This window comes from Natator depressus, chromosome 2 (genome assembly GCF_965152275.1).
Source record: "Natator depressus isolate rNatDep1 chromosome 2, rNatDep2.hap1, whole genome shotgun sequence".
Classification (NCBI taxonomy): Eukaryota; Metazoa; Chordata; order Testudines; family Cheloniidae; genus Natator; species Natator depressus.
The window spans coordinates 256,132,492-256,144,737 of NC_134235.1; the positions used below are offsets into that span (position 1 = coordinate 256,132,492).

Here is a 12,246-nt window from a genome sequence, read left to right on the forward strand (position 1 = left end):
GGATGCATGAGCAGCCCCAGTGAATACAGCTGGATAAAAGATTCTGGGCTTGCACACATGGGGTACACACACCTACAGTGGGATTCAGCTGCTTTGAATTTCTCTGTTAGATCCTCAAGAAACCAGAACACTAAAGCCCTGCTTGTTGCAAGACCTAGGCCTCAGTTTGATTTGGTGGTAACCACCATACCTTTTTCTTAGTAGGTCTCTCTTCCCCACTCTGACCCAATCAGATAGATGTAGCTTGGCAGAAAAGGCACTTAACCTGAATGGACTGGACAAAATTTTGATGTTATAGGGCACTTTAATAAAGAAAAAAATGGTTACTAACTTTTCGTAACTGTTGTTCTTCGAGATATGTTGCTCATGTCCATTCCAGGCTAGGTATGTGCACGCTACATGCAGAGTTGCAGGAGATTTTTCCCTTAGTGGTGTCCGTAGGGCCAGCTCTAGCACCCCCTGGAGCCTTGTGAACATGAGCCGGTGGCACCCCTTATACCGGTTCCGCACTCTCTCAGTTCCTTCTTGCAGGTAATGCCAACAGAGGGTAGGAGAGTGGGTCAGGGAATGGACACGAGCAACGCTTCTCGAAGAACAACTATTACGAAAGATTAGGAACCATTTTTTCTTCTTCGAGTGCTTGCTCATGTCCAGTCCATACTAGGTGACTCACAAGCAGTATCCCCGGAGGTGGGCTCCAAGTTCATGTATGTGCCGATCACAACACTGCTCTCCCCAAACTAGCATCGTCATGGGCCTGTTGGGTGACGGCATAGTGGGATGCGAAGGTCTGAATTGATGACCACTTTGCGGCCCTGTAGATATCCTGGATTGGTATCTGCGCGAGGAACGCTGCTGATGAAGACTGGACTCTTGTAGAATGAGCTGTCATGATAGCCGGAGGTGGAACATTCACCAGCTCATAGCAAGCTCAGATGCAGGCGGTTATCCAGGACAAGATTCTTTGGGATGACACCGGTAGACCTTTCATCCTGTTCACCACGGCCATGAAAACTGCGTAGACTTGCAGAAAGGCTTAGTTCTTTCAATATAGAAGGCTAAGGCCCATCTAACATTTAACGTATGTAGTCGACATTCCACAGCGGTGCTGTGAGGCTTCGGAAATAAAACAGGCAGAAAAATGTCCTGGTTGTTACGAACTGCAACACCATCTTTGGAAGGAAGGCCAGGTGGGGGCGCAGCTGGACCTTGTCTTTGAAGAACACTGTATACGGGGGTTCTGAAGTCAAAGCTTTGATTTCAGAGACCTTTCTGGCCGAGGTAATCACCACTAGGAAGGCAACCTTCCACAAGAGAAGTAGGAAAGAACAAGAAGCTAACGGCTCAAAGGGGAGACCCGGGAGCCTTGAGAGGGCCAGGTTTAAGTCCCATGGGGGAATCAGGGCACAAACCTGTGTGTAGACCTTTCTAAGCCCTTGAGGAACCTGATCATCATCTCATGGGAGAAGATTGATCTGCCCCGGACCAGAGGATGGAAAGCTGAGATGGCTGCCAAGTGAACGTTGATTGAAGACAGTCAGACTCTGGTGCTTCAGGTGGATCAAATACTCCAAGAGGAACTGCAGCGAGGGCTGAGATGGAGAAAGATTCCACTCACAGGCCCACAAGTGAAACGTTTCCCCTCAGTCAAGTAGGTAGCCCTGGTGGAGTGTTTCCTGCTACCTAGCAAGACTTGCTGGACCTGCTTCGAGCAGGCCTGCTCCTCGGAGTTTATCCACACAGAAGCCACACCATCAGGTGTAAGGAGGCGAGGTTTGCGTGAAGCAACCGGTCTTGGTCCTGTGAAATCAAGTCCGGATGTCATGGGAGCTCTAACAGAGTTGCCACCAAGAGGTCCAGAAGTGTGCCGAACCAAAGCTGGCGTGGCTATGCCGGAGCTATCAAGATAACCTTCGCCTTGTCCCTCTTTTAGGAGGACCTTGTGAACCCCAAGGGGATCGGTGAAAAGGCAAACAGCAGCCTGCCCACCCACGAGGGCAGGAAGGCGTCTGACAGAGAGCCCTCGCTGAGCCTGTGCACTGAGCAGAACCTGAGGCATTTCCTGTTCTGTCTGGTGGCAAACAGGTCCACCTGGAGAGTCCCCCACTTCTGGAAGATAGCATTGACTACCTCTGGGTGAAGGGACCACTCGGGATGAAAGGAAAAGGACCCGCTGAGTTGATCGGCCAACGCATTCTGTTCTCTGGGAAGGTGTTCCGCCTCGAGGTGGACGGCGTGGTTCACGTAGAAGTCCCACAGACGGAGGGCCTCCTGACACAGGCCTGAGGAGCAAGTTTCCCCCTTGCCTGTTGACATAAAATAATCAAGGCCGTGTTGTCCATCGAGACCTGCACAACTTTGCTGGACAGCTGGGGAAAAAACACCTAGCAGGCCAAATGTATCACCCTGAGTTTAGCTCTTCCTGGGACTAGAGCCCTTGGATCCTGAGCCATGGTGGGCTCCCCACCGAGTTCTGATGTGTCCGTAACCAAGGTGTCTGATGGATACGGGCCAGCAAAGGGCACCCATTTTATAACCGAACGCGGATCTACCCATTAAGTCAGAGATGCTAAGGCAGTTGATGGGATTGTGAGAACTGAGTCCAAGTGGCGTCTGCCCAGGGAATAGATCGATGCCAGCCACATCTGTAGGGGTCTGAGGTGTAACCTCACATATTGCACCACGTAAATACACACTGCCATGTGACCTAGCAGCCTGAGGCATACCTGGGCACTCAAAGTGGATGAGCTGTGATGTGGGCAATTAGATCTGACATAGTTTGGAACCGGGCTTCTGGTAGAAAGGCCCTGGCCTGGGTAGAGTTGAGCACTGCCCTATAAGCTCTACTATTTGCACTGGGACTAGCACTGATTTCTATTTGCTTACTAACATGCCCAACAGGTGGCCTGTACTATGCCAACGCTGTGCTGAACCTGAGCTTGCAAATGGCCTTTGATCAGCCAATCATCGAGGTAAGGGTAGATTCGTACACCTCGACGTCCCAGGTAAGTTGCAACCATCACCACATACTTTGTAAAGGTCTGTGGGACAGCTGACAGGCTGAAGGGGAATGCAGTGAACTGCTAGTGGCACTGGCCCACCACAAACTGAAGGAATCTTCTGTGTCCATGGAAGATGGAAATGTGGAAATAAGCATCCTTGAGATCAAGGGTGACATACCACTCTCCCAGATCCAGAGAGGGAATGATGGAAGACAGGGAGACCACGCGGAACCTCAGTTTCTTGAGATATTTGTCGAGGCAACACAGGTCCAGGATGGGATGCAGGCCCCCCTTGGCCTTCAGGATTAGGAAACATCAGGAGTAGAACCCCTTCCCTCTCAAGTCTCGAGGAACTTCCTCTACTGTTATGTACTGTAGCATGTTATGTGACACCATGCAGTACAGAAGGGAAACAGGAGGTCCAAAAACAAAAGAGGGGGATGGATCCTGACTCAGGTCTGTTATACTGTCCTCAGGCATACCCTCAAAAGGCCTGCCTGGACTCACTGGGTATCTACTTGAGCCCTTCTGGGAGGCTGAGGTGGAAGGTAGGGCCTGGTGACGCCTGTAGCCCTTTCCTTTCTTCTTACAGGAATCATGTCTGGGAGTCCCCGAGAATCTGGGAGGCTGTTGAGGCTGGAAATGCTTCCTGGAGGCCGGGGGAGTGTACAGAGCGAAGTGTAGCCCTTGAATCTTTGAGACCACACAGCTTGGAGTCCATCTGTTCAGAGAACAGAGTGGTGCCCTCGAAGGGGAGGTCCTGGACCAACTGCAGCACCTCATGCGAGAGGCCCAATAACTGGAGCCACAAACAGGATCTCATGGTCACCGCATACACCATTGTTCTGGCCGCCGAGTTGGCCGCATCCAGAGCTGCCTGTAAGGAGGCTCTGGCCACAGTCTTGCCCTCCTCCAGGATGGCCATGAACTCGTGCCTCGACTCCTGCTGCGGAGAGTCTCTGAACTTGGCTATCGAGTCCCACAAGTTAAAGTCATACCCCCAAGCAACACCTGCTGGTTAGAGATACGAAGCTGGAGGCTGCCCATGGAATAAACCTTTCTCCCAAAAAGATCCAGTCTCTTGGCCTCCTTATTTTTTGAGGTGGCACTGGGCTTCCTCTGCCTGTCCCTGTCATTTGCGGCTGACACCACCAGGGATCCCATGGGGGGATGTGAATACAAGTACTCGAACCTGGTGGCCAGTATATAGTACTTCTTTTATACCCATTCTGAGGTACGGGGCAGAGAGGAAGGGTCTGCCATAGAGCCCTGACTGGTCCTACAACCCCCTCATTGACTGGGAGGGCCACTCTGGAGGGAGCCGCTGCAGCCAAGACATCTATCAGGCTGTGAGTGGACTCCTTCAGCTCCTCTATCTCCAAGTTTGTGGTGACCCTATCAGGAGCTCCTGATATGTCCTGAAGTCATCTGGCGGGACCAGGTTAAATAATCCTACTACCACTTCCAGCGAGGTCACTTCCGTGACCTCGGAGCCAGGGTCGGTGCCGGAGGACAAAGTAGTGGCTCGCCTCTCAGACGCGACTGAGTACGACTACTGGGAAGGGGGCCCCGGTAGCAGGGGAAACCCCCATGGGTTCCAATACTATCACTGCATGAGCCAGTGTCCCGGTGGCCAGGTGGCTGCTGCAGGTCCAGTACCAAAGTCTGGTGTGTACGACAGGTACCAGTACTTCTTTTGGCGGAGCAAAGAACTCTTTTCCCAGAGACTGGGGGAGGAAGGGCCATGCCCGGTTCCATGGTTCCACCTCCAGGTAATGCTGGGGAAGCAGTGACCAATGCCAGGTCAGGGACCCTTGTGGGGGGGGCCATGCAGCACTTCCCCCTGGAAGGTGCTGCTACTGTCGGTGCCGCAAAGGAGCTCTCTACGCTTTGCACCCTTTTGTCCCTGACAGGCATGGGACCTTGGGGGGTGGGCGGCATCAGGAGGGACAACAAGTCCTTTGCAGCCTGGAAGACCTCTGGAGTTGAGGGGGCCCGCAGGCATGAGGTACCACAACCACTCCCAGGAGTGGGAGATGGGTCCCGAACTGGGCTCGACGCAGCTCTGGGGAGGAAAAGTGGCCTGGCACAGATCTCACTATGTCCGCTGCTCCCCTCCTGTCTCTCTTCGGTGCCGGGGAGCGCCCTCTTTCAAAGCATTGTTTCTTGTGCTTCTTCCTTGGCAGCAGGGATGGAGAACGGTGCCAAAAAGAGTCCAGTGCTGGTGGTGCACTTCATACACAGGCCGAAGTACTTAGCACTGATTCGGAGCAGGACGGCTCCGAGGCCAGTCTGAGGGCTGCCTCCATTAGCAGAGCCTTCAGGCGAATGTCTCTGTTTTTCAAAGTCCTTGGTCTGAAGCCCCTGCAGATTCGATACTTCTCCTTAACGTGAGCTTCCCCAAGGCACTTCAGATAGGCCATATGTGGTCGCACACCGTCATAGACTTGGCACCGGATGAGCATGGCTTGAAGCCTGGAGACTGGGGCATGCCCAGTCCCTGGGACAACGTCCCTCTAAGACTGGAATAACTATCTGAACTACACTATATATACACACACTAAGACTTGTAACTAAACTCACTAACTACAAAAATTATATATATACCAGATCTGAGTCCAAATCACTGTTAGGAAAGCCTTGCTAAGCAAGAAGGCGTTCCAGCCAACTGGCACTGTTGATAAGAAGAAACTGAGAGGGTGTGGAGTCGGCGGTGCCCCTTATACTGGTGCACGTGCGCAGGGCTCCAGGGGGAGCTACGGCCAGCCCTATGGATACCACTAAGGGGAAAATGCATGCAACCCCTAGCCCCATTTACTTCAGTGGGGCCATGATTTCACCCAGCTTCTCTTATCAGCTAGCAGGGGATACAAACCTCTCCTTCCTCAAAAAACAAGCTCTCTTATTGTATCCAATTGGTAAAGGAAATGTAACAACAACGTACTCTGGTGGAATACCTTCTTTCTCAACACACACCATGACAAACATTCAGCTCATTTTTAATAAGCTGTAAATACTGGGACATAACAATAAGAATTCTGTCCTCGACATCACAGTCAGGCCATGCATGTTTGAGGAGTCAATTTGCTTAACCATTAAGAGCCACATCCTACTCTCGGATATGGAATCACAGCTGAAGACTAAGAGCATCCTTCTGTTTTCAGACAATAGCAGCTGCTAGGACCTGCTAGGACTCCCACCATTCTGTGATGCCCATCTTTCCTTAGCCTTTATAACCTGATTGCCATCAAGGATGCATTGTGTCTATTGTCAGGTTTCAGAGTAACAGCCGTGTTAGTCTGTATTCGCAAAAAGAAAAGGAGTACTTGTGGCACCTTAGAGACTAACCAATTTATTTGAGCATGAGCTTTCGTGAGCTACAGCATCCGATGAAGTGAGCTGGAGCTCACGAAAGCTCATGCTCAAATAAATTGGTTAGTCTCTAAGGTGCCACAAGTACTCCTTTTCTTAGTGTCTATTGTATTGATGATCTTTTTTATGTGGATAACAGTTAGCTGGGAAGTGGACTGAAAATTAATTAATTTTATATTGCCACTGAGCACTTATCAAGTGGTAACAACTTCTTGCGACTATTTTTCAGAATATTTTGCCAAAGAAGCTCATGAGATTATCATCACTAGAGTCACTTGAGGCCAGACTAGACATGGAATTGTTGATTGCTGTAGAAATCTAGGATTACTCTTCTGTATAGTGATGCAAATGGAGACACTAGAGATCTTTTCCACCTCTAGCATATAAGAAACCTAAAGACACGCCATATAGGGTTAACGTATACATTTCAGTCTGAAAAAAACTAAACGAACACTAAGAGAACTCCATTTCTATTCATCTAAGCAAGCAATTACTTTGGACTCACCTGTGGCTCGTAATGACTGAGAATGGCACTTTGTTTGACCATGTCCTCGCTGTCAGAATACAAATTCTCTTTTCCCAAGTTTGTTGCATTGCCGAATATGCAGAAATTCAGAATCTTAAGCACAGGTGTAGCCTATTTAAAGATAATTAAACATGAAAAGCAATGGTTAGCAATTTTAACCAGAAACATCAGCGTTTTAAGAAAAAAATAGTATGTATTATTCAGAAGGCCAAAAAATGAAACATTAAAGATGATTAACTTGTTATTAGTTGAGTAAATAAGGTTCAGCCAAAATGACAGTACTATATTCCAATCCAAGGCTTGAAAAATCCACTCGTCCAGCACAAATTGGAAAATTTCCCTGACAATTGCCATAACTTTCTGCAGAATTTACAATTTCATTAAAAAGAAAAGGATACCTTCCAAATGCAAACAGAAGTTAGTAAGACAGCATCACACTGGTTTAAGTTTTCAGGCAGATACTCCCAGTGTCTCCCTGGCTTCTCAGAGCTTCTACAAGATGCAGAAGAGTGAAAATTGACTAGGTCTGTCAGTTTTCACCTACATGGTGTTAACCAGTTCAGTGTCATTCACCAACAAACAGCAAGTGGGTAAACTGAAGTCTAATTTCAAAAGGATGAACTTAGTGATATTAGACTTCCAAGTGCTGTAATTAAATAAAGAGCAGTCGACTGAAGAATAACGTGGGCAATATTTAAAAGCTTCACATTAGTCAGTTTTTTTCCAAAACATCAACATTTGTAGGGCTCTTAACAATATGTCAAGAAAAAAATTAAACCTGTCTCATAGGCTAGTCACAACATGGCTACTCCACCTCACAACCAGTTTTGCACTTTCAAGTTAAGATTCCCAACAAACAAGATTTCCCAGAGTAACAGTTTGGCTCTTGGAGAATGGGTTGAAAAAAATAGAGCTGGCCATATGTACATTTATAAAAGATAGAGTGTAAACTCTGTGATTATCAGCAATGACTTACAATCAATTATAGAAGTAGGACTTCGCAGTGAAGACTTAACAGGCTTAACCACAGAAGGTGACTATTAATTTGCCTCTATGCAGCCTCGTAATTTAAGTTTGCATGCTCGCCGTTTCTCCACCTTCATCTGTCTCTGGGTTTGATACAGCAGAACAACGCCCACTAAAAATCCCTTGGAAAAGTGAAACTCTTAGGATTTATCCTCAATGACAGATTTTTTTTTTTAAAGCAGGATAACAAATGTGCAATAATTATCTCACTGTAAAATCCTAAGTGAAGACAAGTCATTTGTAGTGTTTATGCCAATGTATCTAGGCAATGTCAGCACTATAACTTGGACGGTGGTTGACCTTGCCTACTGTCTTTCAAGCTAAAACTAAGGTCTTGTCTACACTTGAAAGTTAATTTGGATTAAGATAGGGTGTGAATTTACAGTGCAACAGCTGTTCAACCAAACAGAATGAGTGTGTACACATGAAGTTATTCAGGACAGTTAATCAGGAACAAATGAGTTTTAATGAGAGCCATTAAAAGTTTGTTAGCCTATTCTAAAGGCTGATTCATTCAAGCTTTTCAGACTAGATTAAGGCCAGGTCTACACTACAGATCTTACAGCGGCACAGCTGTACTGATACAGCTGCAAGATTTCCCATGTAGCCGCTCTATGTCGAAGGGAGACAGCTCTCCCATCGACATAATTAAACCGCCCCTAATGAGTGGCAGTTGCTATGTTGGTGAGAGATGCTCTCCCGCCAACGTAGCGCTGTCCACACTAGTGCTTTTATCAGTGTAATTTATGTTGCTCGGGGGGGGGGGGGGACGACTTTCCAGTTATACAGACAGAAGTGCTAGTGTAGACATAGGAAAAGACAGAAAACTAAAAGGTTTCAAAAGAAGTTTCTTCTCTCCACACTTTTCTTACATACATATCATTAAGAGAATAAATAGTTATTTTACAATCGTTTTCTTTTGACTAATTTTATTCTATTTTAGTTCATTTCAATTCCTCTGTTGATTGGTATTTTCGATATATCCAAAACAAAGAATTTACTGAAGCCTTCTCTCCATTAAACTGCCTCCCACAGTCCCCAGCGTGGGCAGACAAGTTGCTCCACAACACCCTGTAAATGGGAACACAGAGCCACGTAGTAAGTTGTGCTGTCAGCAGTCTTGAGATATGCTCAAGATATGCTCAGATAGTTATATTGCCTGTCATGGCCAGATACAGAACAAGTGTGGACATAAGGAGCGACAACACAATAGGTGTGGATGCACTCTCATGGCTTAGGTTACCACTGGTTAATTAACCTGTGATTGCTTACCCTATGGTAGGCATGCAGTGAAGATAAGGCCTTACTGATCTGTTAAATAACATGTATACGATCAATATGGCTCAGCTATTAGCACATTCATCTGTGTGTAGAAATAGACTTACTGAAAAAGACCCAACAATTCATCTAATATATCACAACACCTATCACATTGTATTATACTGGATATTTCACAGGAATACAAAAGAAACAATACTGCATCTGACCAGGTATGCAATTATGAAGTGGGGAGGGGTAAGCATTCTATTGCAAGCAGTTTATGTCCTAGAACAGGAGGCAACTGGGGAGCATTTCAAATCACTGGGTGATACTCCACGATGCCACGTATGTAGGTAGGTGTCCAAGTAAAAGTTAAAGTCTATGGCAGCTGTTTGAAAAGATTATGGAACCACCTTTGTGTCCTAGCCAACATTCTCTCTCAGTAGAATAGATTTTCAATGTCCACGGCTTTCTCTGAGCTGTTGCTGAGCACTTAATGGCTAATATGCATGCACACTCATTGCACTAGTAGTAAATAATTCACTGTTTGAAATGCATTTTGGGATATCTTATGTATAGAAGATGCTTCCATTATAGCTTTGACAGAAGCAAATGCTTTAGTTACAGGAAAACTGACAGCTTGCATTTTGTTTGACTAATTTTAAAAAATTCATGTTTCTCACAAAGCACCTTTAATAGTATCCCCTGAATTATTTTAAATTTATTTTTTTTAAATTTTAACTGTTTATCTTTTTCATCTGCTATTGTTTAGCAGGATTTCTCCCATCCCCATCCACACTTCTGCTACGGGTTCTGGTTCTTCAGTAGCAGCAACATTGAGGCAAAGTCTCTTAACTTAAAAAAAATTCTTGGATTTAAAGTCATGCCAGGAAATGAGAGACAAACTTCCTCCTTTTGCCCTCTGCCCAACTACATCTGGTCTCCAGTCACATGGAGAGGATAGGGGCCTCCTTCACCCCTACAGCTAAGTGCCTCTTCTGATCTCAACGGAAGGGTGGGGGATTGTATGCCTCAGCTAGTACCAGGTGCTCTCCAGACCCTTAACAGGATTTGAGAGTAATGGATGTCCCACCAACACTTGTTCATCCCCATCTGACCCCATAGAGAAAAAAATATTCACTAACTCCAAGACTCCAATTGCTTCCTCAGTCAGTACACGAGTCAAGGGAGGGAAGAATCCATCAGTACCCCACCCCAGGTTTTAAGTCACTCCCAAGTTCTATGCAAGGATCCAGGCAAGTACTCTCTATCCCCGCTACCTAAGGCATTACCCATAACTATAACAGGTATAAAATTTTTCAGACAGAAGAATGATTTTAAAGTTGACCGTATCCTTATAAGGTTGCTAAATGATTTTCATTATACCAGTTTCCCCTACCTAAGGCACAAAAAGACTCTTTTTGGGATGAAAGCAATCCATGCTTTGGCTCAGCCAAAAGGTGAATGTTTTTGTGGAAATTCATTGGGCTATTTTTGAGTTACCTGAGGTATGTATGTGTGGGGAAGGCAGGGAAAAAACAATTTCCCATTATCTTCTTGCATGCTTTAAAAAAACCACCACCAAAATTCTGAAACCTCAAATTTAGCCAATAAATTATCCTCACTGAGGAATGGGAATTTGTCTAACAATAAAAAGAAAAGGAGTACTTGTGGCACCTTAGAGACTAACCAATTTATTTGAGCATAAGCTTTTGTGAGCTACATGCATCCGATGAAGTGAGCTGTAGCTCACGAAAGCTTATGCTCAAATAAATTTGTTAGTCTCTAAGGTGCCACAAGTACTCCTTTTCTTTTTGCGGATACAGACTAACACGGCTGTTACTCTGAAACCTAACAATGTAATTTTCAAATAGTCACTATATTAAGATTTGAAGGAGCTTTAGCACGCACACAGATGTTTTATTATGCCTTTCTAGTCAGATGCAGTGTGTATGTGGGTGCCACTACAGAGAAGTGTAAAAATTTCACTAGTTCTGGGGCTCTGCACCTCAGAATATACCTAGGCCTCCAGAGAATAGGCAATTTGAAATAAATATTTTGAGGTGACATGAGAAAGCATGGTAAGAGGATTGGCAACCTATCTGAAGTCCAGGAGTGAAGGTCAAATTCTACAATTCAGGTGATGTGGAAAAGGCACTGAAAAGTCTGGGGAACTCTCTTCCTTCTCAGACCACCTACTTTGAATCTCCTTCACTCTGGAGGCCCATGTGCATTCCGGGTTGCAAAGCCACAGAGCATAAAAAATTTGAAAAAATGACTGGAGAACAGAGGTCTCCAATCCACACCCTGGCTAACACCAAACCAGTACCTTTGAAGTATGCACTACTGTAGTTCTTTTCCTAATAAAGATTAAAAAAGTAAATACAGAAACATTAATGCAACTTTAAGGTTGCAGATTCAAAACTCAGACAGCAAGAAATGCAAATGTTAAAGCTCTCTTGGCAACATTAATGTATGTGCAATGTGAGCAAATAAATGTGGTCATAAGAACCTTAATTTTGTTATTTCTGTCTGTCAAATTCAGTTTACAGCCTTATTACTTAAAATACAGTAAAATTAAACTAAATTAAAATGAAAATAGGTTACAGATAAGGGCCTTGTTTCCACACCAATTTTTTCCAATCTTTTGGAATCAGACATGCTCCCAAATACCGTCAAGAAAAAAAATCAATCTACAAAGTACACCTGTTGCCAGAAAACTTCTGTACACAGAAGTACCATTGATATAAATAGCTGTGCCAGGTGCAAAGAGTTTGGAGGATCTTGCCCCTGCTTTCAAGTTTTGGAAGCCAGTCTTTGTATAATGAGTTATAAATTATTTCATAATAGTATTAAAGGGACCCAAAGTGCAGAACAATCTTACTGAAAAAGATTATTTTACTACAGTTCAGGACTTTATAGCTCTGCTCTCCGATTATTAAAACATAACAAGTATTCCTTACTTTCAAAAACTCTTCATGAAGCATTCATATAAAGTTGTCAAGTATCAGAATAGTCTGCAAAATTCAATTTAAAAGAATCTTTTCCAAAAGGCTCTGA

The 12,246-nt window shown here is 45.2% G+C and overlaps 1 protein-coding gene across 4 annotated transcripts in view; it reads right to left on the bottom strand.

Annotated features, from left to right (window-relative positions):
• LOC141983356 (meiosis-specific coiled-coil domain-containing protein MEIOC-like) overlaps nucleotides 1-12,246 on the bottom strand; it is a 52,589-nt gene that overhangs the window by 25,876 nt on the left and 14,467 nt on the right. For all 4 annotated transcript variants that reach the window (XM_074946418.1, XM_074946419.1, XM_074946417.1 and 1 more), the window contains exon 2: nucleotides 6,880-7,011. In XM_074946418.1, the coding sequence (XP_074802519.1) occupies nucleotides 6,880-7,011 (132 nt within the window). The remainder of the gene's footprint in view (nucleotides 1-6,879; nucleotides 7,012-12,246) is intronic.